The sequence below is a fragment of the Vipera berus genome (genome assembly GCF_964194415.1).
Source record: "Vipera berus genome assembly, chromosome: 1".
Lineage (NCBI taxonomy): Eukaryota > Metazoa > Chordata > Lepidosauria > Squamata > Viperidae > Vipera > Vipera berus.
Window position 1 is genome coordinate 57,646,589 of NC_138202.1, and position 17,964 is coordinate 57,664,552.

Here is a 17,964-nt window from a genome sequence, read left to right on the forward strand (position 1 = left end):
GTCAATATCCTATTTTTCGTGCTCTTTGATTTCCCATCAATATTTAAGTTATCTTGGTCAGATCATTTTCTCAATATTAATTACATTTATATAGCAAAAAAAATTATTCAGACCAATCCTCTTATTTTAAAATTTCCCATATCAAAATAAAAAAATGCTATTTTAATTCTAAATCATATCTTCCATTAGAAAAATCTAGTTATATCTAAGGGTCATCCGTTCTTTCAATCATATTCAAACAGGTATATTAAACAGATAGTGCCGCCTCTGATAGATCAAATCCTCAGTTTTTTTAAGTCTAACTCTCACTTTCTTTCTTTTCCAAGCAGCTTTCGAGGCCCAGGCAATTAAATCACCTAAGAATTTTCTTTCTATGTTTGTGAAAGCTGCTTAGCAAGAGAAAGACAATTTAGGTAGAGTATTTTTTGCGGGGAACTCTGCCCACCCACATTTCCTAGGCATTTCCTCTACCCACTCTATGTTCCATTTTCTAGAATCTTTTTCCTTGTTATCAGGTGTATTTTGGAGAAAGGAGTGAAGGGTCTTTTGTATTTTAATTGTTATATGTAGGTCTTGCAGTATTTTATTTGTGTGTGGCAGTCCATATTTTCCTTTTCCTATCTCCTCTATCTCTAGATCCATTTCTTTTGCTTCACCCTCTGATTTCTGGTTTATTTGTTCATACTTTGTGGTCGTCTGGGAGCTTTCCAGTTGTAGCTTCAATTTGGAGATTTGGTTCTTTATATTATCTAGGTTATTTTTAGTCTCATTATGGTTTCTTTTTATGTCCTCTTTGTGTGCAACAATTGTTTGATGAATTTGCTGTAGCATGGAAAATATTTCCTTCTGAAAGGTATTAGATTTTTCTTGAGGCATCATCCCTAGAAATCCTCTAGTCTCACCAGTCTCAGTAAGAATGGAACAAAATTTCCTCTAGTTTTCTGGTCTTTATATATAGCCTTTATAATCCAGTCCTAATAGCAATATTTTATAGTAATCCTTTGTCTCAAGTATCCTGAAAATTATCAGTCAGGCAAGGTTGTAATCCACAATGTTCCAGGTGTTCAAAATGTTCAATCTCCTGGCAGCCAGACGTATTCAAAAGTCAAATTTTTCTTTCTATCCCACTAGCTCTTGACATTAAAAGTCCAAGCTCAGTAGGTATTTATAGAAGATCAGGATGATAAATATGCCAAAATATTTTCCCTTATTGCCAGTTGTTTTCCCTTAAGCTGAAAATCACCAAGCAGCCAAGGAGCTAGTTATAGTGCTGTACTCAAATCCACCACTAGATGTCACTCAAAGTTCATTTTACACTCTTAAAACAAAGAGTTGATTTCTTATATTTCGTATATTTCACCTCAATAATTTTTTTCCAAAGAGAAAATCTTAACAATTATCTCAGTTCTCAGATTTATCAAAACTGTAGCTTTTTATTACTTTCACTTCAGTATTATGTATTTGTTTCCCCCATAAACGCTGCTTCTGTTCACATCTGAAGGTTTTAAGCTTCTTGGGAGCCTTTCCAGGAAATTCAGTTGTAAAATAGTAAAGAAACGATCAATATTCTCACCCAGTCCAAACATGCTGTTTACGATGTGCTAATTAAAGCTTTTGTTCTTCGGTTGTCAGCAGCTAATGGCTGGCCGCAGAGGTATGTCTGGTCTTTCCCTGCGAGTTTAGAAGGCTTTCCTTGGATTGAATGGAGAGATTGCTGTCTCTCTGTGATGGACAAGGCACCTCTCCTTCTTCATTGCCTCTTCGGGGTGACTTTAGTTTAGGCCCTTTTCAGGACCTCCAGCAGGGCAAAATTGGGTGCAGAAGACAGAGCTCTGCCTTCCTGCATCCTGTCTCACCGCAACACAAAACCAGAAGTCTTATCTGTAATTCTTTTTAGCTTGATTAACCTGAATTCTTGAATCAAGACATTGATATGAATTTTTTAATTAGAATATTCTTTTTAATGTTTCTGAATAATATGAAAAACATTCTTACATTGAAAAGTCTTCAACAGAATTATGATTACATCTATAACATTAAATTATTAATCATTAATTATTCTCTTGAACAATTGTTCTGTTTCTATTTATTTTATTGATTTATTTGCTGTCCATCTCTCTGTGGGGCTACTCTGGTTGGCATACAATGGTAGAATGTAAAAATTATTTTAAAATGTAAATAAAAGGTAAAGGTAAAGGTTCCCCCGCACATGCGTGCTAGTCGTTTCCGACTCTAGGGGCCGGTGCTCATCTCCGTTTCATAGCCGAAGAGCCAGCGTTTGTCCAAGGACATCTCCGTGGTCATGTGGCCGGCATGACTAGACGCCAAAGGCGCACGGAACGCTGTTACCTTCCCACCGGAGTGGTCCCTATTTTTCTACTTGCATTTTTACGTGCTTTCGAACTGCTAGGTGGGCAGAAGCTGGGACGAGTAACAGGCGCTCACTCTGTTACGCGGCACTCGGGATTCGACCCGCCAAACTGCCGACCTTCCGATCGACAAGCTCAGCGTCCTAACCCACTGAGCCACTGCGTCCCTTCAAAATGTAAATATAACAATAGTAAAACAATGAAACAATAAAATAATGAAAATACAGCAATATGAATTAAAAGATGTGTGGGAGGAAACAGGGCACGCAGCAGGGAAGTGGGGTCAGATATTAGTCCAATAGCCACCTTCTGTGTGGTATTCCCCCATTAGGTCCCCAGGCCAACTGGCAGAGCCAAGTCTTCAGATTCTCATGGAAGGGCAGGAGGGTGGGGGCAGACTTCACCCCAGGGACAGGATGTTTCAGAGGATGGGTGCTAGGGCAGAGAGGGCTCTTCTCTTGGATACTGCCAACCAGGGCTCCTTGACTGACAGGATCAACACTAGGCCTCCTTTGCTGGCAGGAGTAGAACAGGCCTGCCCAAGTAGGACAAGATGGTTCATAATTAATCAAGACCCATGCCATGGAGGGCTTTAAAGGTCATAACCAATACCCTGAACTGCACCCAGAAGCAAACAGGCAGCCAGTTTAGCTCATGCAACAGCAGTGTAACATGGGCCGTTGTAGGAGCATCAAAGATTGCTCACACTGCTGCACTTTGCACCAGCTGAAGCTTCCAATTGCATTTCAGAGATGGCCCCATGCAGAACATATTGAAGTAGTCTAGACAAGAAATGTCTAGGGCTTGAGTGACTGAGCACAGGGAGTCACCAGGGACTGATTCTTTTCTCTTGGAGAGTGTGTGGTTTTGTGTGCTGCCTGCATCCCACAGATGGGCTTTGCTTGTTTGTGCAGACCGGTTGTTGGCATGCCTGGTACCAGTCCATGGACACAGGTTGGGGACCTGTGATTTAGCAGGAGTCATGAGTCCAGAAGAACTTCTAAGTTGTAAACTGGGTCTGAAGGGGGTAGTGCAACCTGTCCAGAACTAAAGATGTTAAAGATTTGGCTCTTGACACTCCATGCACCTAATGCCACTTAATCTTGCTAGGGTTCAGTCCTAACCTGTTGTTCCCAGTGGTGGGATTCAAATATGTGAACAACCAGTTCTCTGTGTGGATGCTGCTTCTGGAAGTCCATTCTGGGCCTGGGCAACAAAAAATTAGCTACCGGTTCTGCCAAAGTGGTGCGAACCAGCTGAATCCCACTACTGGTTGTCCCCCATCCATGCTCCCACAGCCTCCAGGCACCATGAAAGGTAGCAACAGCATCACTCAGGTCACCAGATGTGGAGATGTAAAGTTGAGTATCTTCAGCATAACGATGATACATCAACACATGGTGATGGATGATCTCACCCATAGACTTCATGCAGATGTTAAACAGGAGTGGGGAGAGTACTGAACCCTGCAGAATGCCACAAGAATGTGGCAGGGGCCAGATCTCTCATGGCCTATCAACAGCAATCAGGACCAGCTTTGGAGAAAGGAACCAAGCCAGCACAGAATTGTGTTGTCTAGCCCCAAACCCTGAAGCCAGTCCAAAATGATACCATAGTTGATGGTATCAAAGGCTGCTGAGAGCTCAAGGAGATAACAAGTAGTTAACCATTTTATTTATTAATGAAATAGAGCAAACAATGTAATTCAGTCATACTCACAATATATTTTCTTCTAAATGTTAATTTCAAGATGGCTTTATTAGAAGATGTCTTAGTAAGTGCATTTTATTGTAGAGCATTGCACAGGTAGATATTTCATACAATGTGCTACTTATTAATAAAAAGCATTCTATAATTATCTCAACTGCTTAAGTTCTATCCTTGATTTAATGACCATTCATTTAGCAGCCATTCTAAGTTACCACAGTAATGGTGAAAAATTCCAGTCCACTCAGTTACGACTAATCCTCAAACTTATGACCATTGCATCACCCTTATAGTCGCGTGATTGCAATTTGGGTGCTTGACAACTGACTCACGTTTACAACCAGTTGCAGGATCCTGTGATCACATGATCATGATTTGCGAGCCCATTCGGAAGATCAACAACACCAACCACTTAACAAACACAGATCTGCTTAGCAACCATGATCATTTACTTAACAACTATCATGAAAATGGTATTAAAATTGGATCTGACTCGATTACAATGACTCACAACCACTTGTAATAGAATGTCATTATTTCTTCAGTGAGGGATCTCTTTCACTGTTAATACTTCTGAATCTTTAAAAGATTGAGTGATAAATTTCAAAACTACCCTTATTTAGTTTATAGTAGTGCATGATTTTTATATATTCCCTCCATATTTACTTTCCTGGGGTTCATTATTATGACAACATTCAGTTGAAGGGCAAATGTAGTATTAAAACAGATACATAAGCTCTGCCAGCTTTGCAATTTGCATGATTAATTTCAACACCAGCAACCCAAACATTGCTTACACAGAGATGTTCCGGTCATGTATCCAGTTCCACATTTGCAAGGCTTTCCTCTTGCACATGATCCTATTTAATGCAATACACTAAATGCTGCCAAGGCTTCCCTGAACCTGGATTCCCATGATATACAAAACTTCTTACAATATGAGGAGAGATGGAGTGTTCATCCAGCTATTGACTCCAGCTAATCAATACTCTTCACAGTCAACTTGTATTGTCTCTCCAGAGAAGGAGAGGTACTTCTACATTATCAGTGCTGAGAGTACTTCCAAAGAGATCCTAATCTTCTATAAATGATATATCTGTCATAGAAAAAATACTCAAAATATCACCCATAGAAGCATACTTAGTTTCGTCACATCTGGCTGTTAGAGTTCATTGCTAAACAAGAAGATCTGCACGAAAATTCTGCTTGTGTTTGCTTGAAAATGAGTCAAATTCTTGCAGAAGTAGGGATCGTGATTATGCTATTGGGGAGGTAAGAAACCATTTTTCTGTCAGAGGTTGAATTCTGTTAGGGAAATGGGAACTGAAGTCAGCCTGTCCAGAACCAGAAGTGGATAGGGCTATTAGTTTCTGATATCTTCTTTCCTTCTCTTATGGAAGGGGCAGTTCTTATCAAGGCAGGAAATTTGAAGTGAGGCCAGAATTTAAGGACTCACATTGGATTAGGGCTTATGCAAACATAGCTTTGGATGCAAAAAATCTGGCTTTAGCCTGATGAAGTATCATAGGAAAATCATCACAAAAAAGCACATAGTCCTAAGCATGTATACTCAGAAATAAATCTTATGATTCAATAGGATTTATGGCCACGCAAGTATGGATAGAATTACAGCCTTAACCTAATTTACGGCCTTTTACTTGTTTGTGCCCTGTGCTATTTCTAAAATCTGTTAGAAAGGAGATGGATTAGGGCAGTTTGATAGCCAGGTTGTATTAAATATATGCACAGTGCAGAGAGTCCTTTCATCAGTATTTTTATATTTGTTATAAACAGGCATCTTTGCACACGTTAGCTGAAATTGTTATTAGCAATATATATATTAGCTATATTTTGATTTATACTGTGATGATTTCTTTAATTTAAAAATTAGCTACATACTTCATAAACAAAATACTTTGGAACTTTAAAAGAGCAGCCAATTGTAAGCAATCTCCCAAAGCAAAAATAAAGCAAACGCCATATCCTTGAAGTGAATTATGACATGTCACATTTTTAAAGAAAATATTGGCAAATAGGAGTATTTTAACTGTTTTCAAGGATAAAACAACAAAACCATGCTTGATTACTAATAGTGAGACCTAAGCTATGCTAAAGCTAACTATTCTATAATTATGTAATGAACTAGCTACTGAAAAATGACATGATTAAATAGTACAACATACAATCATTTGCTTTCAATTATATCAATGTATCTTTTTCTGTCCCTGGAGTCAGGCAGAAATATTGTTTTTTAAAATGCCTCTATTAAATAGGGCACCAATAATAAAAGATGAGTGTCCTAATAAGCTCATTTACATAGTATATATCACATACTACAAAACTATTCTCTCCAAACAGCTTTGCTCATATGTTTGACTCCTGATCACCATCCATCTTGCCAATATTGCAGAGTACTTTTTTAAAAGCATGCTGTTGTTTTCATAGCTGTCCTTGGAAATATGTTGTAGAATTTCCCTTATTAAACTGTTTGAAATTGTTCTTTGTAATTACAGGGGAGAAAGTTTGGTTATAATATGCTTGCCGTCAGTTTTTATTAGGATGATGGTTGAAGGAAAAATCTCAGAATGACATTTTGGAAATACTGCCTAATTGCAAGTTAAGAACAAGGAATGACAGTTTAAAAGACATCATGAGTTCTTTTTTTCAAAAAGTGAACTGTATTTTTTTTCTGTTTAAGAAACAAAGCTTTTATACTATTATCCACGAAACTGAAAATCTCCCTTGCCAAGATTCTTTTGTAAGAGTGCAAGATCTCACTGACAAGTTTTGAAATGGCATGTGACATTTAGTATTAAAAATATCCACATTTGTAATTAAGACCTTATTTTCCTTTCTTGGCCCATTCACAGGTGAAAAAATGCAAATGCTATGCTACATAAAATGCTACATTTTAACAAAAATTATTTTAAATATGTTTGATTGTTTAACAATTATCCATGACTCATTGCTATTCAGGTTAAATAATTTAAAGATAATCACTCCTGTCAAATTACAGGCTTTGAAATATAAGCATATAAGTACACTATAAAATACCATAAATTACTTGAAAACAATTAAATTTCTTGCACCATTAGCCAATAAATGGCATCTATATTTATCCCAGATCATCTCCAAAAGCATGTCATATAGACAGAGATATACTGAATGACTAACCAAACATGTTTTTTTAAAATTTCTCCATGATACATCTTATGTTTAGGTAAAATTTTTAAACCTGTTCTTACTTTGTAAACTGTTTTTATTTAAAGAATATTCTTTATTGTAATCATATTTATGCTACACAGCAAGGGAGGATCTAATGCTAATGCCATGCTAATGTACTGATATTTAGTACATGTTCCTATGTTATTAGCAGTCCACTATACCACTCTGGAAAAAAATCTATTAAAATTCTAATCATATAATTTCTTCTGAAAGAAAATTCTAATAGATATAAATTCTGTGCATTATTACTGAATTGTTGGCAGCTATGACTATGTCCAACTAGAATAAAAATATAATTTTATCAATCTATTAAAACATCAATCTACTTAACAGGTACAGCAATCAGCCATATTGTTAACATTAAATATATTGAAGTAGTAGACAGCTGCTGTCTTTTACGACTGACTATCAACAATAGCCAGTTTGGTCTAATGGCCAGTGCACCAGTTTAGAAACTAGATGACTGTGAGTTCTAGTCCTGCCTTTGGCATGAAAACCCAACTGGATGACCAACTTGGGTCAGTGACTCTCTCTCTGCCTAACTCCCCTCACAGGGTTGCTGTTCTGGGAAAACAAGGAGGAGGAAAGAGTATTAGATATGTTCATCAGCTTGAGTTATTTATAAAAATAATAAAGGTGAGGTTAAAATAATAAAATAAAATAAAATAAAATAAGTCTGCAGTCAAGAAATATGCTACAGACTAGCACTTAGTAGGGTAATGATGAAGGAAAAGATATTCAGACGCCATGACACATCCATACTTACAAATATCTGAATTGTGCAGGGAATGGTTTTCCATGTAACATGTTACTGAAGCAAAAATTGGACAGTGAAGAAGCAGGAGAAAAATAGTACTGATACTTTTAAATTTGGTATTGGTGAAAACTCCTAAAAATACCATAGATACTCAAGAAAGTGAAAAAATGAACCACTGATCCAGAGATCCACTTGAAACCCAAATAACCAGTCTCAAATTATTATATTTTGGGCATAAGAATGGTTCCTCATTAAATTAGGGTAGGTGCTGAGTTGGGATTGGTCTTACTCTCTTAACTCTTCAACATTTTTAATAAATGAAGAGGTGGAACAAAAGCTTACTAGATCTACAGATTACCCCAAATTGGACTGGATAGCCAATATTTCAGGAGACAGATTTGAGAAATAAAATTAATGAAATGTAAGAGACATAAATGCAAACCAAGGGAATATAAATAGCTATCTTGATAAGATCTTTGAAAAAAGGTCTTGGTATACTAGTTGATGACAAACTAAATTAAACTTGAGTGTGCCATGGCTGCAAAAAAGGAAAATGTGACTGTAGGGAGTGTCAACTAGAAATGAAGTTCTACAAAGAGAGATTTACCATTTGGCTTGAGAAGTCCAAAAGGACATGTGGTAGCACTCTACAAATACTTAAAAGAATATAATGCAGAAAAGGTCAATTTCCATTGATTAAAGAACAGCACACAAAATATGAATTACAAGAAGGCAGGTTCTGAGGGAATGTTAAGAAATTCATCTTAGCAGTTAGAACAATTTGATTGTGAAACTAATTACCCCAAGAAATAACAAGTTCTCCTTCACTGAATGAGCTAAAAAAGCCATGTATTTATTTTTTACAGTTATTTATTAGATTTATATCCTGCTTTCCCTTCTGGAGTGTACTGAGGCAGTGTACAGAATTTATCTGCAGATCTAATTCTACTACTTATGTGTATCCAGCTTTTCTCTAGATATCTGCAGTTTGAGCAAATTGTTCCAGAAGACTTGAAAATGTTTTCAGCTAAATACACTCTAAAATTTCCCTGTGAGTGGAAATCCTTGTATTTTTAACAATGAATTCATCCTTATATTTAGTGTTTTGAAAAGTTCTGACACATTTGCAGTACAGGTAGTCCTCAAATTACAAGCATTAGTTTAGCAATTATTTGAAGTCACAAAGCATTGAAAAAAGTGACTTATGACTTATAGCAATAGCACGTAGACGTATATACCACTTCACCACTTTACAGCCCTCTCTAAGTGGTTTTACAGAGTCAACATATTTTCCCCAACAATCTGGATCCTCAATTTTATTGACCTCAGAAGGATGGAAGGCTGAGTCAACCTTGAGCTGGTGAGGATTGAACTCCTGGCAGTGAGCAGAGTCAGCCTGCAATACCACATTCTAACCACTGTGCCACCATTGCAGCATCCCTACAAAATTCAGGTGCTTGACAACCAATGTACTGTATATGGTGTTTGGCTTCCAACAAGCAAAGTCAATGGGGCAAGGCAAATTTACTAAACCACAAGATTCACTTAACAGCTGCAAAGATTTGCTTAACAGCAATGGCAAGAAAGGTTGTAAAATTGGTGACAACTCACTTAACAACCAGCTTGCTTAGCAATGGAAATTCTGGTCTCAGTTGTGTAAATCAAGGACTATCTGTATGCAGTTTTAACAGATAAATCAAAATGTTTAAAAGATTGATCTTTGCTCAACATGTTAAAATACTATACAGTTTCAGCATCTTTAAATAATGATCAGTTCCTTTTTTCAAATTTCATCTTTCTACGGAACTAATACAATGCAAAATGAAAACCAAAATTAAAGAATTGTCCTTTTTTACAAAATAAATACTGTCTGTTAGAATATTAAAAGCTATTCTGAAATCATGTTCCATATATCATAGACAAATCCAATATTATTGTATTTTTGCTAAATTAAATTCTAACTAAGTTCTTGAAATTTTTCTAAAACTTTTATTGAAAATACATGTGTTATATATTTTATAGTCTTAAATACAGCAGGTTTTATCTTGCATTAAGTGTCTTGTAGGAATTTGATTTGAAAATTTTCTTAATCTGGACATTAAATTTAAGGAGACAAAGGAGGCTAAAAGATTGGACCTATGGTATACCTCTGCAAAGAATACGGGTACTCACTGTAGCCAATGTATAATTGTCCTCTATAATCTGATGGTTTAATTTTGAAACAAATAATATATGAAATCTGTCTTATTAATGAGCTGAATAATGACATGATTTACATAGGACTTGGTCAAGAGCTATTTTCGCCACTTGATTAATTTGAGGATAAAATTAAAAGTTGTAGCCGAGTCTTTAACACTGTGGCTTGATCTGCTGCCATATCACAAAAGTCACTCCTGCACATCCTTTAGTACTCATCTATCAAAAGGGTACAATGTTGGTAAAGTCCATTTCTGCATTTTCCCTTTAAAAAATCCATTTCTGAGTTCCCCCAAAGTCAAATATGATCCTCCCATATATGCTCAATGGCAACTTCTATTATGCTTTTATGTTGGTTATGATGTAGATAAAACAATACAATTATTATTATATATATTCTGCTGTCAGAGTTGCCATCCTTGATCAACATTTTTGTTGATTAACAAGGCTCAATCTGTGCCCAAACATTGGCTATTGGGCAGCTAGCTAATGACAAATCTCAACCTATACAGCAAAGGTGCTGTTTCACTTCTATCAATTGGTCACAGCACTGTACTAATACAAAACCAGCTGCATGCTTTTTCCTTTTTCTCTTATTTATGCTAAACATATGCAAGAGTAACTTACTACTAAAAATCACACAATGAGTCTTCATTAAGCTGGATAGAGTATACAGAATTCAGTACTGAATGCAATGAGACAGTTATAAGGAGTCAGGACGTAAGACTGAAATTATTTTGGTCCTTGCAAATGTTTATGTACAGAAAGATTTATGTTTAAAATGAAGTTCTGTAACAGAAAAGGCAATGTCTTCATATAAATGTGCAGAAATTATATGTTCACGATTGACTATGCAGGTAACAGCATAGAACACATATGCATTTCATATTCTATATTGCTCCAAAAATCAACCCAATTTGCATCAATGCTTTTTTATTACCTTAAAGTACTGCAGTTGCTTCTCTGCATTCATTGTTCCTACATTTTCTTGCCTCAGACAGGAATTAAAGATAAAAAGCTCAGTATCTCTCAGCCACCCTTTCAGTTCTTTTATTCTGACTTCCAGCTGCCTTACTAGGCTGCCACTTTCAGGGGACAGCAAGTCACGTGATCCTAACCCGCTGTGCCCCACCAATGAGTCTTGAATCTTCTCTTGTAACGTTTTCTAATGCAACAGAGAAAGAAAACATAGATTAATCTAAGGTTCTAAAGTACATATATATAACTGGCTAGAAAGCAACCAAATTAGTCACTCTAACTCCTGATTTATCTTATGCATGTTTTTTAAATATTCTGCTGAAATCAGCATGGCTCAATACCCAGTAAGTAGATACAGAACAGGTTTTAGTGTTTTTAGTATATTTCTAATAGACTCTTATCAAAATACTATCTGAGCCGATAACTGAATTGCTTTGGGATAAACAGTTCTCAAATAGGTTTGATCATCAATAGAAGCTTATGGGTATAATATTCTAGTTATATTATATAACCTAATTATATATTATATAATTATAAACCTAATATGTATATATATATATAGTCAAATGTGTTATACAAAGCTGAAATATAGATATTAAACTATGATTTGAAGTTGCCATAATGCTGGAGTTATACAGTTTGTTGAATCCATGGCTCATCATGAATGTTTGATTCTCACAAACCAATAAGAACTGGTTTGGATAAAAAAAACCTGCAAATAGACCTATGACTGAAGATCTACGTTTCCACTTAAAATTATTACAATTATTTATCTTTCATTAAAGGTTTCTGTTGAGGGCTAGATATACCTTGGATGGTGTGATATAATAGCAAAGAAGACTTAGAGCTAGGAGACAAGGGACAAAGAAATTCAAGCGAAGGAGGTATCTCCCTACCCAAAGAAAAATGCCTTTTTCTACAACATTTTGTATCAGAGTCATTGTTTTCTTAACTTCATGTATAACAAGACATATGAAATGATATGAGATAACTGATTACTTTGCTCAGGAGTTTATAATTTAAATTAATTACAGTTAAGAATGCAATAATGGTGTTCTCCACATGCTTTGTAATACAGCTCCCAAGCTCTGAAAATATTCCCTATTCTTCCTGGAGCTTCTCAAAGTTATGGTCTAAAACAACTAGGTGGATGTAGATTGTGCACTCTGATCTAGGTGAACTAAAATTGTAACAAGAAATTTTAACTGGAATTCTATAATGAAATAGGAAATAGACTACATGGGAAGTTTTAAAATTGCCAATAACTGAACATTTCAATGATGCTGGATAGTGAAGGCTTAGACATACAGTATGTAGAGAAGATATACTGAAATCAATGGAATCAATGGAATTTAACTTAACTGCTGTTTTTCAGTAGGATTCAGTAGAATTTACATATAGGAAGTACAGAAACACAAAATGGTTCCAGTCTACCACAATTATGTTTACTTCTGTCAGTTTTCTCAATTATTTATTTAAAATGCTAATTTTAATGTATTAAAATATCTGTACATTTTGTGTTTTTGTACTTTTACAAAACACGCTCATGAAATAAGTAGATAAGCTTTCAAATACAAGAGCATCTGTAATCATAGAATATGTATTCAGTGAAGCAGGTTGATCTGGGACATGAGTGCCAGCTTGTCATTGTGTAAATAATAAATGCATAAGGGGAACTGATAAGGTGCCACAAGGTATGGCCATATGAAAAACCAGTAAGGGAAAATAAAAAGACCGGATGCCACAAACTACATGGTCGTGACAGATTTACTAGTTCACAAAGATATAGGACACACATTTTTCTATGTTTTTTTAAAATATTTTTTTCATTCAGAATTTATTGTGAGTCATCTTATTTGGCCTTAGAATCACTTTGATTTGTTGTACTGATAGGGTTAATATTAGCATATATCTTAGCTCTTAGATTGCAGAGTTATAAGTCAATTTATTGGGATTTATTGGTGATTCCAATTAAATGATGCCAGTTCTTAGATTCTGTAGAGATTCTCACCAATCTACTTGTGTGCCAACCAATCCTTTTATTTCAACAAAAAAAGGAGGGGGAAATGGGATTGCAGGAATCTAAAATTCAGCTAGCTTTCTTCTCGTACCCAAGACAACCTACTCCATCATACATTGTTTTAAAAGTGTTTATATGGCAGAGATCATCAAAGAATAGTTTAATCTTTGCTCCTGTTAGGTCTGAAAATGGATACCGATATAGATGTATGTATGTATGTATGTATGTATGTATGTATGTGTTATTATATTTATCTGGGTATTTCTATGTATTAGGCTACTATTTGATTATTTATCACTATCAAATTTTATATAAAATTACTTGGATTAAGTTTCACTTGAGCTAATTTAGGTAATAGCCAAATAGGAGGCATTAAAGACTAGGTTTTGACTGTAATTACAATGACTCAAAGTACTTTAAAATTATGTGAATGGTTGCATAGTAATTGGAGTTATTGCTATCAAGGCTTCCAAAAGCTAGACTTTCTTTGCCTGCAATAATCAATGAATTATTAAAGGGAGAGTAAGTTAAGATTAGTCCCATTCAAATCAGTGAAATGGGAAATAAGTGTTTTGAGAATTTAACAGCCTAACAATAGGCTTTGAAATACATACTGAATTAAATCAACAGATACTCATCTATTCTCAAACATTGTGCAAATAATGTGTTTGGGAGATCGTAACAGAATAAAACAAGCATTCTTGGCAACACCCTTCTATTTTGATGGCTCAAATATTGATAATTTGAAGGCTCTCAGTGGAATCCAGCTTTAGCTATTGTTTTTACACTGTAACAAAAGTAGCAGCAGGAGGTGAAATCAATGCCCTTGGTGGGTAGGGTCACAAAAAAGAATTTATTGCCACTTTTTTGTTCTGGAACAGTTTGCAATCATAAATTCTTCATAAACAGAATACTTCAGAGAATGGTCCGTCTTCATAAATATACGACAGAGGACATCAATTTCATTTAATTCACAATTTGTGTCAGCACAGCAGATGCCAATGCCTGCCTTGATAGGGTTGTTTAATATGCAATTGAGACTGAGTAATATTCAGCACAGGGGACAAAATTTCACAGATTAAACTGTACGCACCACTGACATTTCATTCTAATGTATTTCCATTCCACACTGTTCACCTTAGATGAAAGTAATATTAAAAACCATATCTCTCTATTTTACCATTGTTAGAAGTTAAAATCCTTGTCTTTAATTTTTTTATGCCAATTAAAAGTAATCATGCCAATTAAACAGTATGCATGGTGTTGTTAGTTTCCACAGTTTTTCTTATTAAATTAAAGAAAACTCCATCAAAAACTGCTCATTAGACGTGAAATTTCATTTAAGAAGAAAAAGCAACTTTTTTTGTAAATGCAGAAATTAATTTGAAAAAGTAATATAAAATTGCTTCTTGATAGAAAAAGAAAGGACCTTTAAAATTCATTTTAAATGGCAGAGTGGTCTTTTATTTCTGTTTTAAAATCTGATTATTTTAATGAAGGAAAGTTGATTAATTGCTTTTATGACTGACTGTATATGCTTCTGGGGTAACCAAGAATTTAGGATTGTTCTTGAAATACACTGATTTAAAAAGATGAACAATTAATTTTGAATGCCCAAGGGGAATTTGAGTTTGCTATAAAATAGTCCTTTCCACATCACACAAAATCTACCTTGCTAGTGGAAGGAACTTGGAAAGAGAGAACTGTTATATGACATAGTGATTGCTTCTTCCTAATGAAAACAAAAGAAACAGAATTAGAAATACTATTGCTGCTGAATATGATTAAAAACTTGGGGATTCCTAAAGCAGCTGTTGGAAACATAATCTTATGCAGTGCTTTTTTTGTAAAAGAAAAAGGTGCCGGAACTCACACATGTCATACAACCCGCTTTGCCTACCCTACAAGGTTCCATCCAAAAAAGGTGCCGGAACTCCGTTCTGAGCGTTCAATGAGAAAAAAAGCCCTGATCTTATGCCACCCTGAGCAGATGATCAATGCTATACAAACTCATCATATCAAATATCCACCCATTCAGCATAGTATGTGTAATTCTTTTTCTGGTCTGAGTGTTTTCAGTAAGCAATATGTGGCCAAAGTATATGGACAGAGGCAAATATATGTTTCCAAAACTATGGAAACATCATTGGTCTATAGACATTGGCATCAAGGAATATTCTGTAACTGTTAAGGACAGAAACTTTTCTCCCAATAAAATATTGCATTTTTATATTGCAGTATTTAAATGTTTCAAACTAAAAGTGCATTTTCCCCCCAAAAGATACTTTGATCTATGAAAAGTAGTAAATGTACAGAAATTTGCTTTTTGCGTGGTAGGCTGAGTGCAGAATTCTGAGAAGTGGATCTCTGCATGGAGAGTTCATGTATTTTGGCCATATATTAGTTACTGGAAACATTACATGTGATGTTGTCTATGCAACATGTCAAAAATGGTAGCTTATATAGAAGCCTGATAGGGATATTTTTCTGTACTTATTATTCCATTGTTATTTCATTTAATAAACTCCTAGTTTGGCTCTAAGGTCAGTCCAAAGTGCTACCTTCCTGGAAGATGATCTAAAAAGCAATATGCTCCCACATGTGCCTCTTTGTTCTTTGTTTTCTCTGCCATCAGAATTGTAATCAGCAGGTATGCAGAACAAAGTCTTTTCACCTGCAGATCCTGGAACTTTCTTGAATTTGGACAGGAACTCAACACTGATTAACCTTCTTTCTGATTGTGGATTATATGAGAGTGCTGTGTTGTGTTACTTATTTTTCCTCTCATTATTCTGATTTTTATGACTATTGTTATTGTTTGCTTGTGTGTAGCTGAATCACACTGCATTGAAACTATTTTTGCAGGGGATGGATACAGTGAGGTGGGGGTACATCCATTGTTTTTACGGCTATTATTTAAAAGTCTGAAGGTGTAGAACTTTTACTAAAATCATTGCTTACCTATAACTTTATCATTTAGTTTGTAAAGTTTCCTGACCTTTGATCTTGAGTGACACCAATTAAGGTAAGGAATGGATAGTACAAACACATTTGTCCTCTCCCATACCTTTTAACAATTGGCTGTAAAGCTTCTGAAATAATGCCTTATTGGTATCTGACTGAGAGACTCACTGTGCTGCAGATGTTGCTAGAATCTCACATTTGGTTGACAGTGGGACTATTATAGCATGAAATGAATTATATAAAATCTTTACTTTTTTGTTTACTTCTTTTGTCAAACACGAGCTGCACATGTCACTATGAAACACATCCTGATTGCTACCCTCAGAGTTGTGATTTGAGATGGGTGCCATATTTGCACATTTATTTTCTGCAGCATCAGTATGAGCTGAAATATGTAGTGACATCCCCACTTTTCATCTTTAGGGTATAGTAAATAGTTAAAGAGTAGATGTCTCTAACATGTACCTTCAAAATAAATTCTATTAATATTCACTCAAGCATGACAGTCCATGTATATCTATATTATAGTGTATACTGTGTTAGAGCTGACTTAGTGCATACCCTTAATACATGGCATATTTTACTTACATTTTTTTCTGCATTAAAGTACTAAAATTATTAAAGTCGGACCAGACATAAACAGAACAAAATAACAGACAAGAAAAATACTATCTTTTTTCTATAATAGTATGTTTGAAATGTATCTAGTGAGTTGAATGAAAGGGTCCATCTAAAAATCAGCATACTTTAAGACACAGGAAAAGGACATACAACCCACAAACAGTAATAAAAATGCAAATACCCCAAGCAGTTCCCATTTTTCATTAATTGAATCCACTTTTTCAAGGAGATCGCTTGGTAGTAAAACACTACTTCTCTTCAGTGCTTCAACTTTACTCAGCAATTCCATCTTTTTGGGATGTCTGATTGACATTTCTACGCTGTACCTCTAAAATGAAAAAAAAAAGATGAGTTAACTATATAAAAATACCTTTAATTAAAATATAATCTTAGAAAGTAAGAGGGCTGAATATGATGTCACTATTATGTAATTCATGTACTTCTAAATGACTTTTAAAATTACACCAACAAAATGAGAATAATGAGGACAATTGTGACCTAAAGATGGCTTCCAATTTGGTTCAGTAGGGTCTCTACATTCATTTGATTCCCAATTCTAATTCAAGCTAATGAAAATAATTCATATATAACAGGGAAAAATATTTATACCAAACCATTTTAAAGGTGATGATTATAAATTTCCTTGTATCTCTCAATTCTTGGGAGAAACAATTTTTGTCATGTTCTCACATACAAATTGTTTCTTTGGCTGGAATCCAGCAAGTGACTGTATCCTATTCAAGGTCATATGAATCTTCATTGCATTTTAAAATACATTTACATTTGCCAACAAATCTCAGTCCATATCATAATCTAAGTGTATTCACATGTCTCTCTAGCCTTAGTTTATGACTTGGCAAATAATCATTTCCTTTCCATTGGGTCTTCTGAAGAGCAGGCACAGTTGGCCAGGTAACCAGGACAATGCCTTCTTTGGAAGCATATGATTGGCTCACTCAACAAGGGAATAGAGGTTAAATATTCATGGATAGCTCATTAGCTCAAGCGTTGGCTGGAAGGGCCCAGTGGGTACATTTTTCTGTTGTGTTTCAAAGCATCTTGACATAGAAAAAGTTTACTGTGAACATGAAAAAGAAGTCTATTGCCTGAAAAACTAAAATTAATGT

General features: G+C 35.1%; 1 protein-coding gene across 1 annotated transcript in view; it reads right to left on the reverse strand.

Moving 5' to 3' along the window:
• AKAP6 (A-kinase anchoring protein 6) overlaps nucleotides 1-17,964 on the reverse strand; it is a gene marked incomplete at its 5' end in the record, with an annotated part of 235,359 nt that overhangs the window by 31,499 nt on the left and 185,896 nt on the right. The window contains 2 exons of the mRNA XM_081319843.1: nucleotides 11,195-11,419; nucleotides 17,019-17,165. Coding sequence (XP_081175969.1) covers nucleotides 11,195-11,419; nucleotides 17,019-17,165 — 372 coding nt within the window. The remainder of the gene's footprint in view (nucleotides 1-11,194; nucleotides 11,420-17,018; nucleotides 17,166-17,964) is intronic.